Here is a 22,756-nt window from a genome sequence, read left to right on the forward strand (position 1 = left end):
ATTAAATTAAAATAATCATGATAAGTGGGACTGGCAACAGTGCTTATGTTGATCTGGTATTGAGCAGGAAACGCAAGTTGAAGGACGATTTTGCCCTCCGGCATGAGCCGCTACTACAGTCCCTTGATTCATGCTATTCAATTTGTCTACCACAATACGACAAAAGAGCGGGTTTATAAAAAGTTGAGATAGAAAGGGTTTAGGCCTTTAGGGTGAAGATTTTTTAACATAACAAGTAAGAAGACAATTGCACCCTCCAAGATCCGCTGTGTTTTAAAGAAAATCTATCCCATTCAGCCGCCAACACACACTCTCTCTCTCTCTCTCTCTCACACACACACACACATCAATGGCTTCCCTCACCCTCCCGCGCCACACCGGAATCTTCTCAGGGTCCCTCCCGACGCGTCCCACCCTCAGATACGCCGTGCCCGCCAAGGTCCGAATGTCACTCAGCGAGAGTGGGCCCTCCATCGCCGTCGTCGGAGTCACCGGCGCAGTCGGCAAGGAGTTTCTCTCCGTCCTCTCCGACCGCGACTTCCCATACCGCTCGATCAAGATGCTGGCCTCCAAGCGCTCCTCCGGCCGCCGCCTCACCTTCGAAGGCAACGAGTACGTCGTGGAGGAGCTCACGGCGGAGAGCTTTGGCGGCGTCGACATTGCTCTATTCAGTGCCGGCGGCTCCATCAGCAAGGAGTTCGGCCCCATCGCTGCCGACAAGGGAACCATCGTGGTGGATAACAGCTCGGCGTTTCGGATGGACGAGAAGGTTCCTCTGGTTATTCCAGAGGTGAACCCTGAAGCCATGCACGGTATCAAGCTTGGAACGGGGAAGGGTGCTCTAATTGCCAACCCAAATTGCTCCACCATCATTTGCTTGATGGCTGCTACCCCTCTTCACCGCCATGCCAAGGTGCCAAAGCTTCAAACTTTTCCTTCTTTTGCTTTCTGGGTCTTCGATGTTGATGTTAATTGATGAATGTTGCAGGTATTGCGTATGGTTGTTAGCACATATCAGGCAGCTAGTGGAGCTGGTGCTGCTGCAATGGAAGAGCTTGAGCAGCAAACTCGTGAGGTTTGATCTGTTCTTCATCCACTTAGTTCATTAACTTATTTCAAATTCTGCCTGTGGGAATAAATAAGAAGAGAATGTTTTCATTTCGTGAATTGATTTTTCTTTTTTTTGTTTTCTTTTTTAAGGTGTTGGAAGGAAGACCACCAACTTGTAAAATATTTAAGCAACAGGTTTGCCATTTTCTGTTTGTGGATAGATACTTATAATGATCAAAGGGATCAAGAACATCCCTGATTATGTTATTCTTTTGCAGTATGCTTTTAATATATTCTCGCACAATGCATCTGTTCTTTCAAACGGATACAATGAAGAAGAAATGAAAATGGTCAAGGAAACAAGGAAAATTTGGGTGAGTTGTAATTGGACGTGCCTAACTTGTTATTAGCTTATCTCACAATGTGCAATTCTTATGCCTTGCTTATTTCACTGTTAATCTCTTGCAGAATGACAAGGATGTCAAAGTAACTGCTACATGTATACGTGTTCCTGTTATGCGGGCTCATGCTGAGAGTGTGAATCTTCAATTTGAGAGCCCCCTTCATGAGGTAGTTTATGTTCTGATGAATAGAAAACTAAACACAGGCTATTCCATGTTTTTAATATTCATTATATGCACATATGTTCCTTTTACGTCATTGTATCATTTGATCATTTTACTGAGTCAGACTGTCTGTTCTTTTATTCAGTTCTTTTACATCATTGCTCTGTTTCATCTACATGGAGTTTCCAAATGATAAATTGGTGCTGTGAACTTATATTATGCATTTTTCTATTTATTGAGGGCAATTATATATGTTATGAAATATAGGATTTTGGTGGTGAAATAGAAATCTTGTCTGGAAGGCTATGATCTAACTCGTCTATTTGGGTTTCACTACCTCAGGATACTGCAAGGGATATTCTGAAGAATGCTCCTGGAGTTGTGGTTATCGATGACCGGAAAGCCAATCATTTTCCTACACCATTGGAAGTCTCAAACAAGGATGATGTTGCTGTAGGCAGGATTCGCCAAGACTTGTCTCAAGATGGGAATAAAGGGTAAATATCTTCCACGGCAATATATTATTAGTTTTCAGCTTGCACTTGATCATAATTGTAAGGATCTTACATCAATGGTGGTTATGCACACAGGTTGGACATATTTGTATGTGGTGATCAAATTCGTAAGGGAGCTGCACTTAATGCAGTCCAGATTGCTGAGATGCTTCTATGAGTTCTGATATTTCAAGGTTGTGGTACTCAAGGACTATGCTTCTTTGGAATCAGTTTTGTACTTGCTAGTTTGATGCCATTATTCATTCCTCTCATTAGATTTAACTTGTCTGAGGTTCTTTGGAATCAGTTTTGTACTTGCTAGTTTTGAAACTATTTATGTTTTTTTTATCAGAGTTTAAGGCTTTTATTTGCAAAACTTCTGTAATCTATAATCCTTTTTCTATTGGTAACGACGACAAGCACCGGAAGACAAGACACCAATGCTTACCGCTTAGTTCCAACCTCTACACAGATCAAGAATTGATTAGATTCCTCTGGTGTATTTTATTTTGTGTTGATCCTCGCAAATCACTTGCGTCTTTAATATTTGTAATTAGGAGTTTAATAATGGACATTTGACGACGTGTTTGCCGATGCCATTTCTTCATACTTGTCAAGGGAAAATGTGTAAAAAGAAAAATTACTACAAAGGTAACGAATACATAAGGACTACTTATTTCAAAACTATTAGATTGATTTTAGAGTGTTAACCTGAGTCGCGTGATAATGACACCAAATTCAAAAAGTATTTATGTATGGTTCAGATTGAAAAGCTTATAAAAAGTCATTCATCCTATAATCGTAGTGTGTCAAAAGACATGAGAGAGTGGGAGACGACATAATCAGAGTAGAGCGAAATAGGAACTTCAAATATCTAAAGGTTAAAAGCTATTCAATACATCTATTGGTTGTACATGTCAAATACGTACATAAAATGGAAGGTATTCATTTCAGTTTTGGATCGTTCTTGGGCAACTCATCAAATCAAAACGATAATATACATGATCCGCCAACATCTAAAGACGCATATAATATCAAGGGCAGCATAGTCTATGAGAATGTCATCGGGAAATTCAAGACATCAAAGAAAAGCAACTACTCAGCCAATGACTTCAAAGATTGAGTGATATGCTTATTTAGGGTTCCTAAGAACAATGATGACAGAATCTCCACGGAGGAACATTTTGCTGATGAATCTATCCTTGTTGACTGGCTGAGCCTTTTTCTTACCTTTACCAGTCTTTGGCACCTGTTTGTAATAAAAACTATTAGGAGGCGCATGTGATGAATACAAGGAATTTATTGCAAAAAGAAATAAAGAATACCTCAGTCCACATCTCCCGGACATTTTCAAGAACCATATTGCAGTGTCTATCAAAAGCCCTAACACGACCAAGAAGCTTTTTGTTGTTTCGGCAATTGATAAGTACCTGCATCAGTGAATTGGTTGAGCAAGAGAGCACATCAGAAATCTAAGCCTCAGAACAATAGTTGATAGTACTGTACAATTGAAGAGTAAACACACCTGCGTGTTGTTCTTAACACTCATCATGAGTACAGACAGCGGACCGGTGTTAAACTCCTCTTCCTCAGTCTTACTAGTCTATAGAAATAAAATACGTAAGTTTGGTTAGATATTGAAACATGATGTTGAACTGAGCTCTAAAGTACTAAACAGTAACAAAATAAACACTGCAAGGACATAGGGAGATGAATCTTAAAACTAAATTCAAGAAAGGTAGGTTATGTCGCTTCCATATGATCATAGGAAGGAAAGAAATCTGCTATAATTCGAACTCCAAATTTTGAAATCTGTCTATTAAAAATCTGAAACTCTAAATACCTAGATATGTAAAACAAAAACTACAATTTATAAACCAGAACATAAAAGAAACTTGACACAGCATAGTTGCTTGAAGAATAAAAGAACTTACATCTTCCTCCATGGGCCGGCTTCAAAGAGAAAGTTGGAAAAAGACAACAGAAATGTTAGTGTTCACCAGCGAAGATAATATCCGAAAATATAAACACGGAAATAGTAAGAAATAAATACCTCATGTTGAGAAGAAATGAAATGCAGTTGCAAAATTCTTCAAGCAAAGCTGAAACACATAATAGATAACATATCAATCAAAAGATATTTTAAAAAAAGTTATGAACTTATTTATAAGTTTCAAGGAAAACATTACAATAACAAGAAATACAATTCATATGATAGAGAAATAGAGAGAGAAGAATTGGAAGTGCAACAAAAAGTGAAAAGTAAGAAAGGAACAACAGAAAGAGGAAGGAAAATGTTAGCAGGCCTCCTCAGTTCAGGTCTCCATATATTTTCCGCATGGATTACTCAGAAGAACGAAAGTTATTATTTTTTATCATCCTTGGAGGCTTTCTGATAAAGATTTCAGATTGGGATAAACATAAATCACTAGATAATAAAAGAGCTACATCATTAATAAACATGAAACAACCAAGAAACTATTTCACTACTTCACTCGTGCATTTTTCAAACTAAAATAAAAAAGTGAACATTGAGAACCATAAAACTGGGGTTATTACAGGGGAACAGCCAAGCATTAGGAAGCCTCTTCAGTTCAGGTCTCCATATAGTTTCCGCATGGACAAATCGGAAGAACGAAAGTTATTTTTTTGATCATCCTCAGAGGCTTTCCAATTGGTTTCAAGACAGGGCAGACTCAGAAAACAAAATCGACAGAAGACCTAATAGCACATGCCAAGCTAAAATAAAACAGTAGAATATATAGTTGAACAAACATCATGAAATTAGGAAGGCAAGGGAGAGGGGAAACAAGCAAGCATAAAGCCTCTTCAGTTCAGGTCTCCATGTAATTTCCACATTGACAGCTCAGAAGAATGTTTTTGATCATCCTTAGAGGCTATATGATAGTTTTCAAAATGGCAGGACACACCGTGTACAAAGGGCCACAAAGAGGGGGAAAAGATTTCTTCAAAAACTCAAAAAAAAATAAAAGAAAAAGATAGCACTGCAACATCCTTCAAATTAAGAATAATGGTTCATACCAAGAACAAAATGACTTGGGTAAAGAATCAAGCTGAAAAATCCAAATAATGGAAACTTGATTTATTCAGTGTGTCAAAACTTTAACATGGGATTTGCTTCCCCAACCATGTCCATAAACCTTAGCTAGGGTTCCAGTTACTACGACTACAATCGGGCAGTAGAAAAAATAACCAAAAAAAAATCACCAAATCTAATTCAAAATAATCAGAAACGGTGCAGCGGAATCTATCATCTTATAAACAAAGCACTTCAAAAAAGAAAAAAGCATAACGATAAGCAGGAGAATGTGTTTGGGAAGTGACAACCATGTCTCCTCAGTTCAGGTCTCCAAGAAAAGCATTCCTCACAGAATTGTTCATCAGAAGAACGAAAGTTTTACTGAAATTGATCCTCATCAGAGACACCAGCACTTCCAGACCGAACTTAAGCAAAAAATGAAATGCACAAACACACACAGGGGAGCACTTATTCAACCACAGAACCACCATTCTCGAACAATGGTGTACGTAAAATCGAAAAACAACATACCTTACGCACAAGATCTGAAATCGGAAAGTGACGAAGACGAAGGTTAAGCTACCAGACTTGGCAGATTTTATAGTGCGAACTGGTAAAAATCGCAAAACCCTAGCTCATGTTTTGGGATATTCTGGTTATAACTTATAAGAGAGAAAACCCTAGTTTATTGGGTAGGCCCATTTACATTTTTTGGCCCATCTTAATATTTTAAAAATTAAAACTAAGGAAAACCCTGTCCAAAAGAAAGCCTAAGGAAAAAAAACAACTGCTAGGAAACGACCCAAAAAAAAAATGCTGCCAGCAGAATAACTAAAAAAAAATTGGTTGGTCAAGTGGTTAGTAAATTGGTCTGCTTAAGCAACTGTCGCGGATTTAAATCTTACCTTGTCCATGCTGTAACCCATTGGCTAATAGCAAATCTTTTAATGGATCTCCAATCTGTGACGGATTAGTCATTGATTTGCCGAATTTATGGGTGTTCATAGATCGGATCTAAAAATTGCGGATATAAATCCGATCCGCAAGGCTATCGAATCGGATCTGATCTGCATACTAATAGGATCGGATTGCGAATTTTGTGTAGGTATCCGCATATCCCCGTATCCACAAAAATAAATAAGTAAATTTTCTTTTTATGTTTTATTTCAACTAATAATTATCATATATGTTGTATTATTTTAATTTATTATTTAAGAAAAGTATATTCAATTTTATTTTAAGAGTAAACATATTTAAAATAATAGAAAAAATGTATTTTATTGATATTTTTTAATAAAAATAAGCTGTTAAAAATATTTTTGTATTTTACGGATATAATCGATACACAAATGTGCGGATTGGATCGGATCGAATCCAAGCTTAAAACTGCGGATATGGATCCAATCCGATCTGATAATTTTAGTGCGGATTGAATAGAAATTTTGGTCATATCCGATCCGATATGCGTTCACCCCTAGGGATATTCATGGATCAGATCCGATCCGCATATTCGCGGTGTTTATCCGAATCCAATCCGAAAATTGCGAATGTGGGTCAGATCCGATCCACACACTAATAGGATCGGATTACGAATTTTGTGTAAGTATCCACATATCTGCAAAAATAAATAAATAAATAAGTAAATATTTTTTTTAAGTTTTATTTTAACTAATAATTATCATATGTGTTGTATTATTTTAATTTATTATTTAAGAAAAAGTATGTTTCATATTATGTTTAAGTGTAAACATGTTTAAAAGAATATAAAAAAATGAATTTTATTGATATTTTTTTAATAAAAATAAGCTTTTAAAATATTTTTGTATTCTGCGGATATATCTGATATTCAATCCGCAATTGTGCGGATCGGATCCAAACTTAAAAACTACGGATTGGATCTGATGATTTTAATGCAGATTGAATCGAAATTTTAGCCATATACAATCTGATCCACATTCACCCTTATTCAACCCTTGCCAAATCAAAAAATACCATGAAAAACTAAAAAAATAACAAGCTCATATAGTCACAAGGATAGCATCATCGAAAATGTTGGAGCAAAGCTGGTGTGTGCATCCTCCAATTGCTATCAGAGCCACCCTCAAAGCAAACGCTCCTCCTCTGCGAGCCACTCTAAGATGCCACAAAGAGATGCACCAGTAGTGGAGTGGAGGCCTAAAGGAACAGTGAGCAATTAAGTGGGGTGGTATTGTTAGAAACCTTCTTTTCAAAGTGGGTAGCTGAGAATATCTTCTTATTTTTAAAAGACAGAAATTAGGAGACAAATAAAATTTAGTTTTTTTATTATATTTATTATAGAGTGTACAGAACTAAATTATGTCTTAGTATACTGTTTGACTTAAACTAAATACAAAAACTAAAATAAAACAAAATTATTTAAATACCCATTTCACCTCTTCTCCTTTTTCCTTTTCTCTTCTTCTTTTTCCTTTTTTATTTTCTCTCTTTCTCCTCTTCGAGGCTTACACCCATTGCTACTTTCTATTCTCCAACCGCCCTTCCTTTAAAAAAATTTTCATGCTCGTGGTTTACCCACTTTGTTGCAATTACTGATCTGGATCCAAACCCAATCCAAGTGAAGGTTCTAAAGTCTCAAATGAAGGAGCAATAGAGAGAGGCCCAATCAAAAATAAAAGAGAAAGGAAGGCCCCTGTTTGCGCTAAGGACTACCATATGGGGAAGTGAGGGTAAGAGTACAATAAAAATGTAGGAGGAGAATTAGTTACGACTATAGTGGAAAATAGGATAAGTAGGGTAAAAGAAGAATCAATTTGTTAGAGGTGGAGTCAATTCCCTAGACTCAAAGGAAGGGAGTGTTACCACTGTAATTCGCATTCACAATAATCAATTCTCTATCTCATACCTTCTTCTATTTCTTTAAGCATTGCTGCACTAATTCTAAATTTTGTGTTGTGAATTTCATTCCTAACACACTTCATCTTGGAACTCACCACTTCATCAAGGACCAAGGTTCTATTAAGCTTCCCTTCTCCTCCATAGTCCATTTAACGTTTAATTTCTTTTAAAATATTTTTTCTATTTTGAGATTTGAGAAGTCATGACAGTAGAGACTTAGGAACTCCACTAGCATAATGAAATGGTTCAATGCATAGAAAATTCATAGCTCTTGACGATGGCAGCGAGGATCTTTTCGTCCACCACTCTACTATTTGATCCAATAATTACTAGACACTTTCGGATGATAGCGGAAAATAACTCTTCTTCGGCATGTCTTCCATGGTTAGGTCTCGCTTGTTTGGTGGTTGTTTGTAGTGGAAGAAAAAGAGGAGGAAGAGGACAAGGTGGTATTGACCAACATCTTGTCTCTCTTTGCTGCTTTTGTCTTTGTTAGTTTTGTCTCCGTCACGACGACAATATTGGTGGCGGCAGTAGAAATGGAAATTAAATTGTAGGAAAGGAAATTAGATTGTAGGAAAGGAAGGCATGATTTGGGAGAAAAAGAATAGGTGGGATTAGACTAAAAATTTAAAAATTTGGATGAGTGTAATTTTAGAAATAAATATTATTAAGACTTCCGTTTTTGTTTTTAAAAATTTCAATTTCTGTGTTTTTTATTTTTTAAAGATACTAAAGAGATTAAATTTTTATATGTGATTGAAATTTTAGTTCTGAATTATGAACACCAAATATAATAACTCAAAATAAATACTACCTTAGAAATACTTGGGGCAGAGGGTAGGATGTTCTTGGGATTCTATCGGGTCGGGTCAGAGCGATAATTTGGAGAAAAAAACGGGTCATGTGGATGGGGTTGGAGGTTTATGTTTTGGGGATGTGCCCATCTCCAACCCCAAAAATATTCATCATCGAACATAAAACATTTCGTAAGTAATTGTTTATTCTTATACCCTTATTCTTAATACTAGGGTGTTTGTGGTGCGGTTTGGATCGGTTTTAAGAGAAAAAGTCATCCGATCTAAACGCTTAATTTATGTGCGGTGCGATTTGGATTGGATGAACTTTTTTTGGAAATCTGATCCAATCCGATTACAAGCGATTTGGATGGGGTTTGGATCTACGGTTTTTTTTAAATAAAAAATAATAACTTAATTTATAGAGTTGATAACTTGTCCAACAATCCAACATAATAATAAAACGTAAATTCCATAAAACATTATAAAGCAACATGTCCAACTATATAACAATCCAACCTATTCAGCAAGTCTTGAATAATAATTCTTCAACATAAAAACAACCAAACAAATCTCAACAATATAAAATTAAATAATATAACAAAGTCTTAATAAAACATAACATAAAAAACTCGAAGCTTAGAAGTGAAGCACCAATCACTAATCAGATTCATCACCAGAGTCTTCTTCATCTATTAGTTGAGGCATTGGCTCAAGTTCTACAATAAAATATAATAAAATAAAGATTAGTAACTTAAACATATTATCAAGTAGTAAAGTTAATCAATATATGTAGATAAAATAAAACATAATAATAAAGAAAATTATCTTTCTCAAGTTTTTCAAATTCTTTAAAAGATTCTTCAGGGTCAATTGGCAATGAATTGGCTCGAAACCAATTTTGTGCACAAATCAAAGTTTCAATAATTTTTGGGATAAGAGAGCTTCTATATTGATTAAGCACTCTACCTCCAGTGCTAAAGGCGGATTCAGAAGCAACCGTTGACACTGCTAGAATATATCTCGCAATTTGACTTAGAACAGGATATTTGTAATTGTTAGAGCTCACTTTCCATCAAGTTAAAATATCAAAACTACTTGGATCAACTGGTTTCTCTAAGGACTCCATGTGAGATATAAATCCACTTCATTTGTGTTGACACTCTCACTTGCTTGCACATTATTTTCAAATGCTGCTGCAAAGCGAACATCATCAAAGACACTATCATCCATATCCACATCTTGGCTGTGTTGTGCAGATTGGTGTGCTTGATTATTATTGAGAGCAACCCTATAATTGTTGAACAAGCCATTGAATACTTCCTTCACCTTATCACATAAGAAATCAGCATCCTCCTTCTCAAACAACCTTTGAAAACTTCACTCAACGAACTTAATCTTATATCTAGGGTCAAGTATCACAGCAACAAAAATTATCATATTCATGTTCCTCAAGTTACCCCAATATTTATCATACTTAGCCTTCATTTTTGTAGCCATATTCTTAAATAATATGTCATTACTATCAGCCCAAGTCTTCAAAAAACTAAGAATTGAACAAAAGTGATGAAAATATGAAGAAGAGGTCACAAATGTAGAATCCGAGACTTTTTTTATTACATTAGAAAAAATCTTCAAAAACCATACAAAGATCTTGCATTATCCCAATCTTTATTCTTTGGAATGCCCCCTTGCATCATTACAAACTCAGCATCCTTCTCACTTAATCTCTTAAAGGCTTTTTGGAATTTTAAAGCACTATCAAGCATTATGTAAGTGGAATTTCACCTAATGGGGACATCTAGTTGCACACAAGAGCAGTCTTGGATCCTAGCCTCTTTAATATAACTTTTAAACTTATCCATGCGACTAGGAGAAGCACGAACATATCTAACAACATTCCTAATTTTACTAATTGAAATATCCTTCAAACCATCATTCACCACCAAGTTCAAGATATGAGCACAACACCTAACATGCAAATGATCACATTTTAAAGGATGTGAATTCCAATCATCCATTCTACCTTTCAAGTAACAAATGGCAACATCATTTGAACTAGCATTATCAACTGTGATGCTAAAGACTCTACTTATTCTCCAATTTAAAAGATATTTTTCTAACTTTCTACCAATTGTTTCGCCTTTATGATTTTTGATGAGACAAAAGTTAAGAATTCTCTTTTGCAACTTCCAATCTTGATTAATAAAATGCAAGGTTCTGAAAACTGAACTGGTCATTGAACCGCTCTAGCTACTGGTTTACCGGTTTACAGGTTTAATCGGTTCAACCGTGGTTGAATCAAAAAAACCGTTTTATAATAAAATAATAAATAAAATATAAATAAACACACCAAAACTATATGATCTTATCAATTTACAAACTCAAAAAATTTCTTAAAACACTATTAAAATATATGTTTCCAAGCACTTTTGTTATCACATCTTCAGCAATAAGTTTCAACAATTATTCATGCTTCAAGCAATTAACAACAAAATTTAGAACTAACAAGTAATCACTTTTGATGTGAAGAACATTACAAACAGTTTCTGAAAAATATTCTAATAACTAGCAATCAGCTTCGACAATTAAATGAATTAATCATGCTTCAACAATTATTATTACAATCAACAGAGTGTAATCATAGGGTTAGAAGCTAGAAACCTGGAAAAATGCAGAGCTGGCGGGGACAGTGGCGTGACAGAAAGTGTCAAACAGAGCTGACACCGGCGGGAGGACACTGCGCGACAGAAACTGGCGCTAACAGTGGTTGCGATTTTTGAAGGCTAACTCCGCGACAGTTCGTGGCTATGCGAACAAAGCTGGCTAACGTTGGTTCAACGGATGTTGCGACGGCAGCAGTGGCTGGACGAAAGTGGCGGTGGCTTAACGGAGAGTGAGAATGGAGACTGGAAATGTGAGAGGTGATAGTGGAGACTCGAGAGAGGAGAGGGGTGAGGTCTGTGTGCCTCTGTGACTACTGACTATGGTTCCCTTTGGCCCCTCAGCATGCAAAACGTGGCGTTTGGGACAAATTTAAAAAATCGGCCAGGTCACAGTTTGGTTCGACCGATCAGTTCCTGGCCGGATTGGCGGGCCAACTTCGGTTTTCAAATCCTGCGGTTTTATCTTTTGTTCGAACCGTATTTGGCAACGGTTCCCGATTCGACCGGTTCGATTGGTCGGTTCAAATCGATTTTCAAAACATTGATAAAATGTGCAGTGAGACAAAGATAGTTTAGATTTTGTATATAAATCCAACAATCAGTGGTCAAACACACACTTTGATTTGAATTTATAAAGACACTCTTCAACTTATGTTTTTCATTCATGAACAAGTTCCAACAATCCCTAGCAACTGATATCCTGCCCGGAATATGGAGTTTTGGCTGCAAAATACTCATGAAATAATGAAACCCTTCTCCTTTGACAAATCTAAAAGGCAACTCATCTACGATTATCATTCTAGCAAGAGCTTGTCTACATAAATCAAGATCAAATGATACAGCAGTCAAACAATTACCCATCCTATTTCCTTCTTCTTTTTTAAGTTGCTGCGTAACAAGTGTTTTTTTGTGTGGGTTCAAGTAAATCTTTTGAAAATTTTCTACACTGACCCAACAAGTGACTTTTAAGATTGCTAGTACCATTTTTATGTGAATCAGCCGTATAAGATGCTCCACACCACTTACATGTAGCCCTTGGTTTAGGACCACTTTCATCTTTTTTTTTTAAATACTCCCAAGTCCAAGATCTAGGTCTAACAGGTTTTTTTAGTGTTACCTGTACCTGGTTCTTCAGACTGGACAGGATTAGTTGACTCATCAGCCACATTTGCTTTGTCTCTCCTCCTCTTAGATCTAGTTCCTTCATTGTTCTTATCACTGTGTGGCGGTAGCGACAGTGGTTGCGTCTGCGTCTGCTTTGTGGCTGCGACTGCAGCTGTAGCAGCGGCATCGACTCCGACTGTCCCGAAGATCTGACTGATTCAAAAGTGGACGGAGTAGCACTAGTAAATTCTGGCTCACTACTTTGAACATCCTGTGATAACCAAAATCAGTTTATGTTATCTTAATATTTTTTTAAATAATCAACATATTGAATTGTTACCAACATATACATTCTAAAATAAGAATATTATCTCAGGATATAAAGCTGACATTGTTGACCTTCAAATTAAAAGCTAAATTCAAACTGAACAAATATAAAATCTGTAAAAGTACAACACAAAATTAAATATAACAAATTCTCAAAGATAACAAGAATAAATTGTCAAAAATAACAAATTTAACATAATATATTGTCAAAGTAACAAGAACAGATTGACTTCAAATTCAATATATTAACAGAAATAGAGAAGAAAAACTGCTTCTTTTTATTTTTAATAAAAAAGTCATCAAGAAAATAGGGTTGGGAGTGGTTCGTGGATATTATTATTGTAACTATGGTTTGAAAATCAAATGTTGATTATTTGATGATTGAGCTTAAACTAGACTAGAAAACCATGTGAACTTTGATATGATCATTATATAAAAAAAAAAGTAAAAACTCACTGAGAAAAGGAGGCGGCAAACAGCGTCGGCAACTCAGCGTGTGACAGTGAGAGTGAGTGAGGTCTGAGGTGCGTGTAAGTTTGTGACTCTGTGAGATACGATGAGAGACTGTGAGTTAATGAGAGTGAAGATTTGTGAGTATTGAGTATAGTTTCTTTCTTTACGTTATGCCGTTAGGGTTTGTGTTTGTTTGGGGGAAAGAGAAATGGGAAATGAATGTGTGCAGTGCTGTGGGTGACTCATGACTCGATGTGGGCCTATGCGGAAAAATAAGGGAAAATGACTAAGGTGAGCTGGGTTGCTGTATGGCCATATGCCATATGGGTATCATCATCATCATCATCATATACGGTTCGGTTGTGCAGAGTAAAATCGCAAACTGAACCGAACTGCAATAAAACTGATCCAAAATCTAAAAAATATTTAAAATTGAGCGGTTTGAAACAATTTCTGGTTTGGATCAGTGCGGTTTCGCTGTTTTTTTTTTTTACCGATTTGGATCTGAACACTCCTAGTACTGAGTAGGGTTTCTTTCTTTAGGTTATGCCGTTAGGGTTTATGTTTGTTTGGGGGAAGGGAAAATGGGAAATGAATGTGTGCAGCACTGTGGGTGACTCGTTACTCGGTGTGGGCCTAGGGAGAAAGTAAGGGAAAAGGACTAAGGTGGGCTGGGCTACTGTATGGCCATATGCCGTATGGGTATCATTGTAAACCCTGGTTAAATTAGTAGATAATTAGTCAATAAATTAGTTTTAAATAAGAAAAATTAAAAATGTGAATATTATATCAAATTAGGATAGAGCTCATCGAAATGAGAATTTTGACACTAATTTCAAAGAAATCGGTTCAAGATTGGACCGAACGGGCCGAACCGGTTGAACCGGACTCAACCCGGGCCGTGGGCCCAACCGGACCAGCCCTTTAAGTAAAAGCCACATTCTTCTTCTCCTCATTTTGTCAGAATCAAAGGGCAACATAGGAGAGGAAAGAAAGAACGTCAAACCCTCACGTTAACTTCCGTACGCCGTAACTTCTCCGTCCGAGCACCGTTTGCGGCCACGCGTTCACCGCGTCGAGCTCTACGTTTCTACTGGAACAATTTTATAGGTAACTTAATATTTCATCTCATTCTCTTCTTTCCCCCAATTTTCGAATTTTGAGTGGGAAGATTAAATTGCTTTGATTTTTGATGTTTTTTGATCCAATTAGCTTGAGGGAAACGTTCACTCTTGCTTATGTGAAGCTTGGGTAGGGTGAGGATACAATAATTCTATTTTAATTTTATTAAATTTGAGCTTTGAGTATTAAATTGGATATATATGTGTTATAAATATGTATGAGGTTGTGAATAAATAATTGGAGCTTGAAATTGTGAATACTGGAACTTGGAGGAAGCTGATTAGTTGAGGTTTTGAGGGCTGTGTTCTTTAGGAAAATTGTCTTGGAATAATACTTGGGAATCGGTTAAGGTATGGTTTAGGTTTCTTGCATTTAATATATAATGTTATGTGAAAACTTAGGCTAGATGACCATAGGATAAGTTGGATTGCATATGTATATTTACTACTTAGTATCTTGTTGATGAACATAGTTGGTTTGGTGCTTGTTGATTAACTGGTGATTTGGTGAATTATTGATTTGAGGTATAACTATTATGGAGGCTGTTGTGATAATGAGGTATTTTGTGTTAAAAGCCTATGATTTGTGAACTATGATTCCTAGTTGAATTTTGGTTGTTGGATTTGAATATTGTATGAGTATAATTATTGATTTGAGGTAGATTTATTGTGGTGATTGTTACGATGATGAGGAAGGGTATGTTGAATAAAAAAGAATGCAGGTTTGGACCTAAAAATGGTAGCAAAGTCTGAGTTTTAGAGGAGATGCTGCCGAAATTTTATAAAAAATTAGAAATTTTGTTTATATGATTATTTAAAAATATTTAGATTCAAATGTTATATGGTTTGATTTTGAGTTATTAAGAAAATGAGTATGTTTTAAGTTTGATTCATTTAGAAAAGAATGAATTATGTTTTGAAATGGAATTATTGATAGACGGAATGAAAGGTGTGACAATGAAGGATAAGGATTGAATATGAATGATGTATGATGATGAATGAGATGCGATTGAGAATGATGTGGATATTGATGAATTATAATTGAATTATTTATATGGCTTATGAATTTGAATGATCTGAGATACGAGATTCCCTGGATTAACTGCCGTGGCTTGCCACTACGTGTACCAGGTTGAAAACTCGATACTCTATTGACCCTACGACGTAAGTGTGCCCGGGCATTATATAAATTACTGGGAATGTTACCCCTATTGAGCAATATTGATTATTTGAGAAAAGCTATGCATATACTCTTGGGGATGCACATCTGGGGACAGTCTAAGTGCAATTCAGACTTGTCGGGTTGGCTGGATAACCGATAGATGAGCCTCATCAGCCATAGGACAGGCATGCATCATATGCAAATTACTTGAACTACTTGCTTGTGTCTTAATTAGGTGTGCCTATATGTACTTGCCATGTTAAATGTATATTTGTTACTTGCAGTAATTGTAACCTTTTTGTGCTTGCCTTTATCTGTCTATTTGTCTCTGAAAATGTATGATGGAGTTGGAGGTATGGAGGAATGACAGTATGAGACTTAGATTTAAGGTTAAGTTAGGTTGAAATATTATTAGAAAACCACCTTTTATGGCTTCTGTTTAATACTTTAAGCTCTATAATCTGAGTGTCGGCGTTCTAGGATTGCCTCTGGCATTCCCAGAACCTTATATATTATGTGTGTGGCACCTTTACCATACTGAGAACCTCCGGTTCTCATTCCATACTATGTTGTTGTTTTTCAGATGCAGGTCAATAGGCATCTCGTTAGGGGTCTGGACTCTTGAAGCGAAGTGGTTACTGGGTTATTTTGTTATGCTATGGTGTATATATATATGTGTACTTGGCTTTCTCTCCGCATAACTTGTTCTTTTTGATCCTCTTAGAGGTTTACAGAGAGGCATGATTATATATGTACTTTTGGATTTTGGATATGTATGTATATATATGTAAATATTCTCCGACCATTTTTAACTTCGCGGGCTGAGTTAGGAGCTTGTTATTTTGTATCTTTGACACTCTATTCCTACTTCTGTTATCTTATGTTTAGTAGCTATGGTTTTCTTAGCATGCAAGTAAACTCGTTTCTCGAGCGTTGCGCTTTTATTTCGCGATCTTTATTTCCTTTATTCTTCGAGACTCCTAGCATATTATAATTCTTCTGCTATTATATATATATACACATTTTACTTTAGAGGTTGTAATTCCACACCACCTCTGTTTTACGACTTAAGCGTAAAGCTCTGCGTGGTAGGGTGTTACAATTATTATTATTATTATTATTATTATTATTATTATTATTATTATTATTATATGCGGTTCGGTTCGGTTGTGCATAGTAAAATCGTAAACCGAACTGAACCACAATAAAACTGATCCAAAATTCTAAAAAAAATCTAAAATTGAGTGATTTAAAACGGTTTTTGGTTTGAATCGGTGCGGTTTCATAATTTTTTTAGATCGGTTTGGATCTGAACATCCCTACTTAATACACCAGTACATAAGACTGAGATAAAAGTAACTAACAAAAATACAAAATAATAACTTATAAGGCTTGTTTTTAAGTGATACTTTTAAAGATAAAAAAAATAATTTTATATTTAAATATTTTATATAAAAATATCTTTTTATTTAATAATTATATTTAAATACAACAATATAAAAATATTTTTTATTTATTTATAATATTAAAAATATATTTTTAAAGTAAAAAATTCTCTTAAATAAAAAATATAAATGATAAATTATACTTTAAAAAAATATTTTTAATATTTTTATTTTTATTATTAAAATTTTGTCAAATACATTAAAAGAATGTCTTTTTTCTAACAACCTAATGATATCTAAATGAGTTTGTAAACAATTAAATTTCTATCTAGACTTAGTTAACTATTTGTATTTTTTCATTGATAGCTAGCATGGCCGAGTGTCTGGCCAGTGAAAAATTGCTCAATTACTCTAAAACGGTAAACCCTAAGCAAGGATATTTTCGTTCATTAAAAATAATATTGTATTTCCTTCTTAGCAAAATAAAGGATATTTTTTAGAAATAAAATTAAAAACATTCATATTTTTCTAAACACTATTTTTAAACTTTAATTTTTTAAATTCGATTTTTTTTAGAGCAAGTTTGTCGTATCTTGACGAATTTTATAAAAATTATAGAGTTCACCTTATTCCGTGAACTCCCTTTAAATTTTTTAAATCCCACGTTTTAAATTCATTTTAGTCCATTATCATCATCTTTAAATAGTATACAGATTTACAAAAATAATGACGATGATAATGGTTGTCATTGTTAAATATAACTTATTTTTTTTAATTTATAATTAAAAATTCTTGAAGAAATCATGTTTGTTGTCTGTATATTTTTGTATATTTCTATATACTGTTTGTAGATTTATATACTATTTGAAAATAATAATAATAATTGATAATAGATTAAAATAGATTAAAAATGTGAAATTTGAAAAATTTAAAGGAGTTAACTGGCGTAAAATGAACTCTATAATTTTTATAGAGTTTGTTGGGAATACGACGAACTTACTCTAAAAAAAATTATATTTAAAGAATTAAAATTCAAAAATAGTGTTTGGAGAAATATAGATTTTTTTATTTTATTTCTAAAAAAAAAATCGGAAAATAAAATATCACTTGATATGACGCGCTTTCGATTCTTGATTCTTCTCATGCCATTTGCTTATTGCTTATTGGTTTGTGTAGTATCAGCAAAAGCAATGGTCTAAGCCCATTTATCTGCTTTTATTTCACACCAAAAATAGGCACTCTTCTTAGTGAAAGTTACAATACTTCAATATTGTTTGAAATTTTGAACTCTTTTATATTATTAAGCTTGACGCAGTATTTTAGGGAGTATTCTATTAACGGAATTTTTATTGTATATTGATAAAATTATTAAATAATTAATATATTTTTTTATAAAATTATAAATATATTAATTATATCTTTTAAAATATATTTTTAATAAAATGATAATTATAATTATTATTGACATTTTTTATGACATACTATTGAGAATTTAATATATTCTATTGGTATATAAATTATTAAAATTATTAATTCATTTATAAAGTCTAATTAATTAATAATTTTAAAATTTATTTATTTTAATTATTTATTTGATATTATAATTTATTTTATAAAATTTGTCTTATATACTATTTTTTTCATCTACAGCATCATAATTTTAAAAATTAACTATATTATAATATATCATTTAATTAGAATATATATATGAAACAAAATTAATATTTTTTAAAGTGGTATTTTAAATTAATTTGTCAAAAATACTTGAAAAGAAAAAAGAGATATTGAAAATAAATTTAAATACATTGAGGTACTGCATAGTTTTTTTTTTTAAGATTTTATTGGAAATATTTATTTTAGGTTATTAGTTGAATGTAATTTTAATTTTTTATAGTTAAAATTTAATTTAAAAATAATTTTAAATAAATAATCACAAATCAAGGAGTAGAATAGTGTTACATTATATCAGATTCGTAATTAGAGTGTTGCTTCTAATGTTTAATCCATGAAGTTAGGGGTAATCGAATTGGCTTGGGTTGGGTTTGGAAGAAATTGGAAACTGAATTGATTAAATTTGATCGTTTTAAAATAGATTGGATAAATATATTTTTGTGACTAAATTGGACCGATCATATAAGTTTGCATTAATTTGAATATGAAATTAGAATTAGATTTATAAAAAAAAAGAAAAAAAGAAAAAAATTTGCAACGAAGAAAAATAAGAATAAAAAGAATGTAAACAAGGTAGTGTTTGGTAGAAAGATAGAGACTGAAAGGCTGAGACTGAGAGATAAAGACTGAAATAAATTTCAGTATTCTGTTTAGTACAAAGTGGAAGTCATAAATTGAAACAAGAATGAAGCTCTAATTTAATTTGTACAAAAGGTAAAATTAGAATTAATTAATTAATTAATTGAAATAAGGATATTTTATGTATAAAATATTATTAAAATTTTAGTATTTGCTTCTAAAAATTTCAATCCCCTGTGTCTCCAGTTTTTGGAGATACTGAAATACTTAAATTTTATGAATAGAGACAAAAATTTTAGTACCAGTCTCTAAACCAATAAACATAATAGTATAATACTGAATTTTAGTCTCCGAATCTCTATCCCAGTACTTCAAACAAATGCTATCTAATGGTTGAAGTTTAATTAAAGTTAGGTAAAAATTATATAAATTTGTATATTTTTAATATATAAATTGTATATTTAAATTTTTAAAATTAAAGTTAAATTCATAAATACTTTTATGTAATTAATGACATAGAAATTTTGTTCTCTTTTAATATACTTACATAAAATAAATGGTATTTTAATATTTTTATTTTAATATATTTAAATAATATTAATATTAAAAGAATATTTTTGTTTTTTAATTAAATAAATTTTAAATTAAAATTAAATAATTTTAATCTTAACGGGTATTCTTTAGTCTTTTAAAATTAATACTAAAAATATGTTTTGATTTTTTAATCTTTTAATCTTTTTATTTTTGTTTCAATTATAATGTTATATAGTTTTTTTTAAATATTTTTTTGGTAATTTTTTAAATATTATAATAATCTAATATGAATAATATTAATAAAAAATATAATAAATTCAAACTAATCCAAAATAAAATATTAATCTTAGTCTAAACAAATTTTAAATAAAAAATATAAAATAATCATAAATACTAATTTTTTTAAACTCTTAAAATGAGTTTTAATATTTCAAAATTTCAAGAAGTATGAATGGCCTCCCTTCTTTCTAACACCAAAACCAAAAGCAATGGTAACTCTCTAGTGTCTAGAGTATACTAGTATAGAGGTGGAGAAATTCTTAGATATTCTTCTCATACAAGTCTTATATGATAGAATGTGACATCCGTCCCAGTTGGTCCACCATGAGGCTAGTATCAAAAATGACTTAAGAATATATAGGCTTCCTCGTTTTAACGTTTACAATACTTGCAACGCGGTAGGTCACACTATCTAGGGAAAATTTTCATATTTTGTTTTGTCTTTTACTATAATATAAATAACTGCTGTATTAAATAATTTATTTAAATATATTAAATTATATAATAATAATTTTTAATTATTATTTTTAAATAAAATATTTTCATGTGAGTAGTTAAAAAAATATATTTTTCGGAGTAAATAAAATTATCAACTATTTTCATAGACCTAAACTACAAAAATGGGAAAAAAAAGTTTCTCTTGTTGTAGGACTCCATGCTATGAAAACAATTTGTATGTGTAGATCAGACTTGTGTTTGCTGGGCTAATAATTTAATGAATAAAATAAAGAAGTAAATAACATTTTCTAGTATTTTGAGATTCCACTAATACTGTAAAAAAAAAAGCAATCAAAATCATTCTTTTAATTAGGATTTGACTCGAATCAATTGAAAACTTCTATATTTGATGGTGAATTCTATGGTGTAGAATGTAACTTTTTTCTACACATATAAAACTGAGGTGGAAGCTTTTAAAAATGGACATCTGTTGTAATATTTTCTATGTCTAATCAAGTCTTGCAATCTTTTGGTTTATCAATAAAATAATTTATCAATAAAATTTAGATGGAAGCTTTTAAAAATAGGCATCTATTATATTTTTTATGTCTAATCAAGTCTTATAGTTTCTTGATTAATCAATAAAATAGTTTGCAGTGATTTGTCTCTTTATATTAAGTATCAACTAAAATTAATTTTTGAATGCAAATATTAATTAATTAGGCGGATTACTTTTTTTTTTGGTAACAGACCATTTAAAAATTTGAACCATACTTAAGTTTGGACTTAAATAAATCCCCGCTTTTCATTACTATAATTGATTAATTATTATAGTTTATTATTTATAATTTTATCAATCGTCCCTGACTAAAGAAAGAGAAAAAAAAATACTAATAGTCACTTTTGATTATTTTAATCAAAAATAAAATAAAATAAAATATTAAAAAAAATAAAAATTTGATTTTAGAAAATGAATCATTATTTTTAGATAAAACTTTTTTTGTTGCAATTTTTTTCTTATATTATAAACATTATATATGTTATAATTTTTTAAATTTTTAAATATTATTTTAGATCTTTTTTAAAAAAATAAAATCGTACGATAGAAAATATTCATTTAAAAACTAAAATAAAATATTTCAACATTTGATTTGTCTATAAAACAACTATACATATAAATTTAGTGTGCAAGCATAATAATTATAAAGGTTAAAATATAATGAAATAAAAGTATGGTCATACTATTCATTTAAATTGAAATAATTTTCTCAAATTTGAACCAAAATTGGTGTGGCCAAACTTATGTTTTTCATAAATCAATAAAAAAAACGAGATTGTATGTTGGTATTTAATTTGAGTTTCATTGTTTTTTTTGTGGAAATAATGCTCTATTAATTAATTAATTTATTTATTTTTGTCTTTATTAATTTATTTATGTTAAAAAACCTAAAAGGGTTATACCATATTTTTTTTGTTGGTGAACAATTATACCGTATATTAAAAAATATAAAATGATTATTTTGGCTCAAATTAAAGTATGGTCTAATTTTTAATTGGCCTGTTATAAAAAAATATAACTCACTTAATTAACACTTTCATTCAAAAATTAATCTCAGTTAACATTTAATATAAAGAAACAAACACTGCAAACTATTCTATTGATAAACTAAAAGGCTGCAAAACTTGATTAGACATAGAGAATATTACAACAGATGTCCATTTTTAAAAGCTTTCACCTAAGTTCTATATGTGTAGAAAAAAGTTACATTCTACACTATAGAATTCACCATATTTGATTTGTGGTATAAAAAAATTAATTATAACAAAAATTGAAGAGTCCCCTAGAGAAATTAGATGTCCCGAGTGAAGAAGATATTGCTCTATATATATTAACGACGAGAAAACGCAATGAATAGTCAAAATCTAAAAACAACTTATTTTTGGCATGGTGTCCTAAAATAGGAAAAACTTTTCTTTCTCATTTTCCTAATTTAAGTGTACAAAAAATAGTTGACAAATTTACTTTGTTTTCGTATTTTAGATGTGCGAAAATATAGTCTCTTATTATTTTTTTTAACTGCGAAAACATAACTAAATATACAAAATAGTATATTTTTGTATCTACATTTAAATTGATAAATAATTGATTTTTTTATTTAAATGAAAAAAGCCTTTTTCCAATGTTAGTCTCTAGTACTTCCAAGTCAAAATCC

At 32.1% G+C, this 22,756-nt stretch overlaps 2 protein-coding genes and 4 non-coding genes across 6 annotated transcripts; 1 reads left to right on the forward strand and 5 right to left on the reverse strand.

Moving 5' to 3' along the window:
• The first annotated feature begins 205 nt into the window (after window positions 1-205).
• LOC130968088 (uncharacterized) lies at window positions 206-2,704 on the forward strand. Its single transcript, XM_057893171.1, has 7 exons — window positions 206-913; window positions 989-1,075; window positions 1,201-1,245; window positions 1,329-1,424; window positions 1,519-1,620; window positions 1,959-2,113; window positions 2,207-2,704. Exons 1-7 carry the CDS (start codon window positions 350-352, stop codon window positions 2,286-2,288), a joined length of 1,131 nt encoding a protein of 376 aa, XP_057749154.1. The 5' UTR covers window positions 206-349; the 3' UTR covers window positions 2,289-2,704.
• A 254-nt stretch (window positions 2,705-2,958) lies between these two features.
• Window positions 2,959-5,799, reverse strand: LOC130968089 (uncharacterized). Its single transcript, XM_057893172.1, has 6 exons — window positions 5,682-5,799; window positions 4,164-4,212; window positions 4,045-4,063; window positions 3,636-3,713; window positions 3,436-3,540; window positions 2,959-3,359 (listed from the first exon to the last, which is right to left on the reverse strand). Exons 2-6 carry the CDS (start codon window positions 4,166-4,168, stop codon window positions 3,243-3,245), a joined length of 324 nt encoding a protein of 107 aa, XP_057749155.1. The 5' UTR covers window positions 4,169-4,212; window positions 5,682-5,799; the 3' UTR covers window positions 2,959-3,242.
• Window positions 4,415-4,499, reverse strand: LOC130972350 (small nucleolar RNA Z159/U59). The gene has a single exon (XR_009083534.1). It is a non-coding gene; the product is annotated as a small nucleolar RNA Z159/U59 (small nucleolar RNA).
• Window positions 4,694-4,777, reverse strand: LOC130972349 (small nucleolar RNA Z159/U59). The gene has a single exon (XR_009083533.1). It is a non-coding gene; the product is annotated as a small nucleolar RNA Z159/U59 (small nucleolar RNA).
• Window positions 4,934-5,008, reverse strand: LOC130972353 (small nucleolar RNA Z159/U59). The gene has a single exon (XR_009083537.1). It is a non-coding gene; the product is annotated as a small nucleolar RNA Z159/U59 (small nucleolar RNA).
• LOC130972351 (small nucleolar RNA Z159/U59) lies at window positions 5,462-5,555 on the reverse strand. Its single transcript, XR_009083535.1, has one exon. It is a non-coding gene; the product is annotated as a small nucleolar RNA Z159/U59 (small nucleolar RNA).
• Window positions 5,800-22,756: the final 16,957 nt, after the last annotated feature.

This window comes from Arachis stenosperma, chromosome 3, assembly GCF_014773155.1.
Source record: "Arachis stenosperma cultivar V10309 chromosome 3, arast.V10309.gnm1.PFL2, whole genome shotgun sequence".
NCBI classification, from domain to species: domain Eukaryota; kingdom Viridiplantae; phylum Streptophyta; class Magnoliopsida; order Fabales; family Fabaceae; genus Arachis; species Arachis stenosperma.

Bases quoted from the DNA above. Each gene is read 5' to 3' on its own strand.
- LOC130968088 (XM_057893171.1), top strand. From the start codon at position 350: ATGGCTTCCCTCACCCTCCCGCGCCACACCGGAATCTTCTCAGGGTCC. The intron at 1,076-1,200 runs GTTTGATCTGTT...TTCTTTTTTAAG, and splicing joins TTGAGCAGCAAACTCGTGAG to GTGTTGGAAGGAAGACCACC. The intron at 1,246-1,328 runs GTTTGCCATTTT...ATTCTTTTGCAG, and splicing joins GTAAAATATTTAAGCAACAG to TATGCTTTTAATATATTCTC.
- LOC130968089 (XM_057893172.1), bottom strand. The intron at 3,541-3,635 runs GTGTGTTTACTC...TCACTGATGCAG, and splicing joins GTGTTAAGAACAACACGCAG to GTACTTATCAATTGCCGAAA. The intron at 3,360-3,435 runs GTATTCTTTATT...TATTACAAACAG, and splicing joins TCCGGGAGATGTGGACTGAG to GTGCCAAAGACTGGTAAAGG.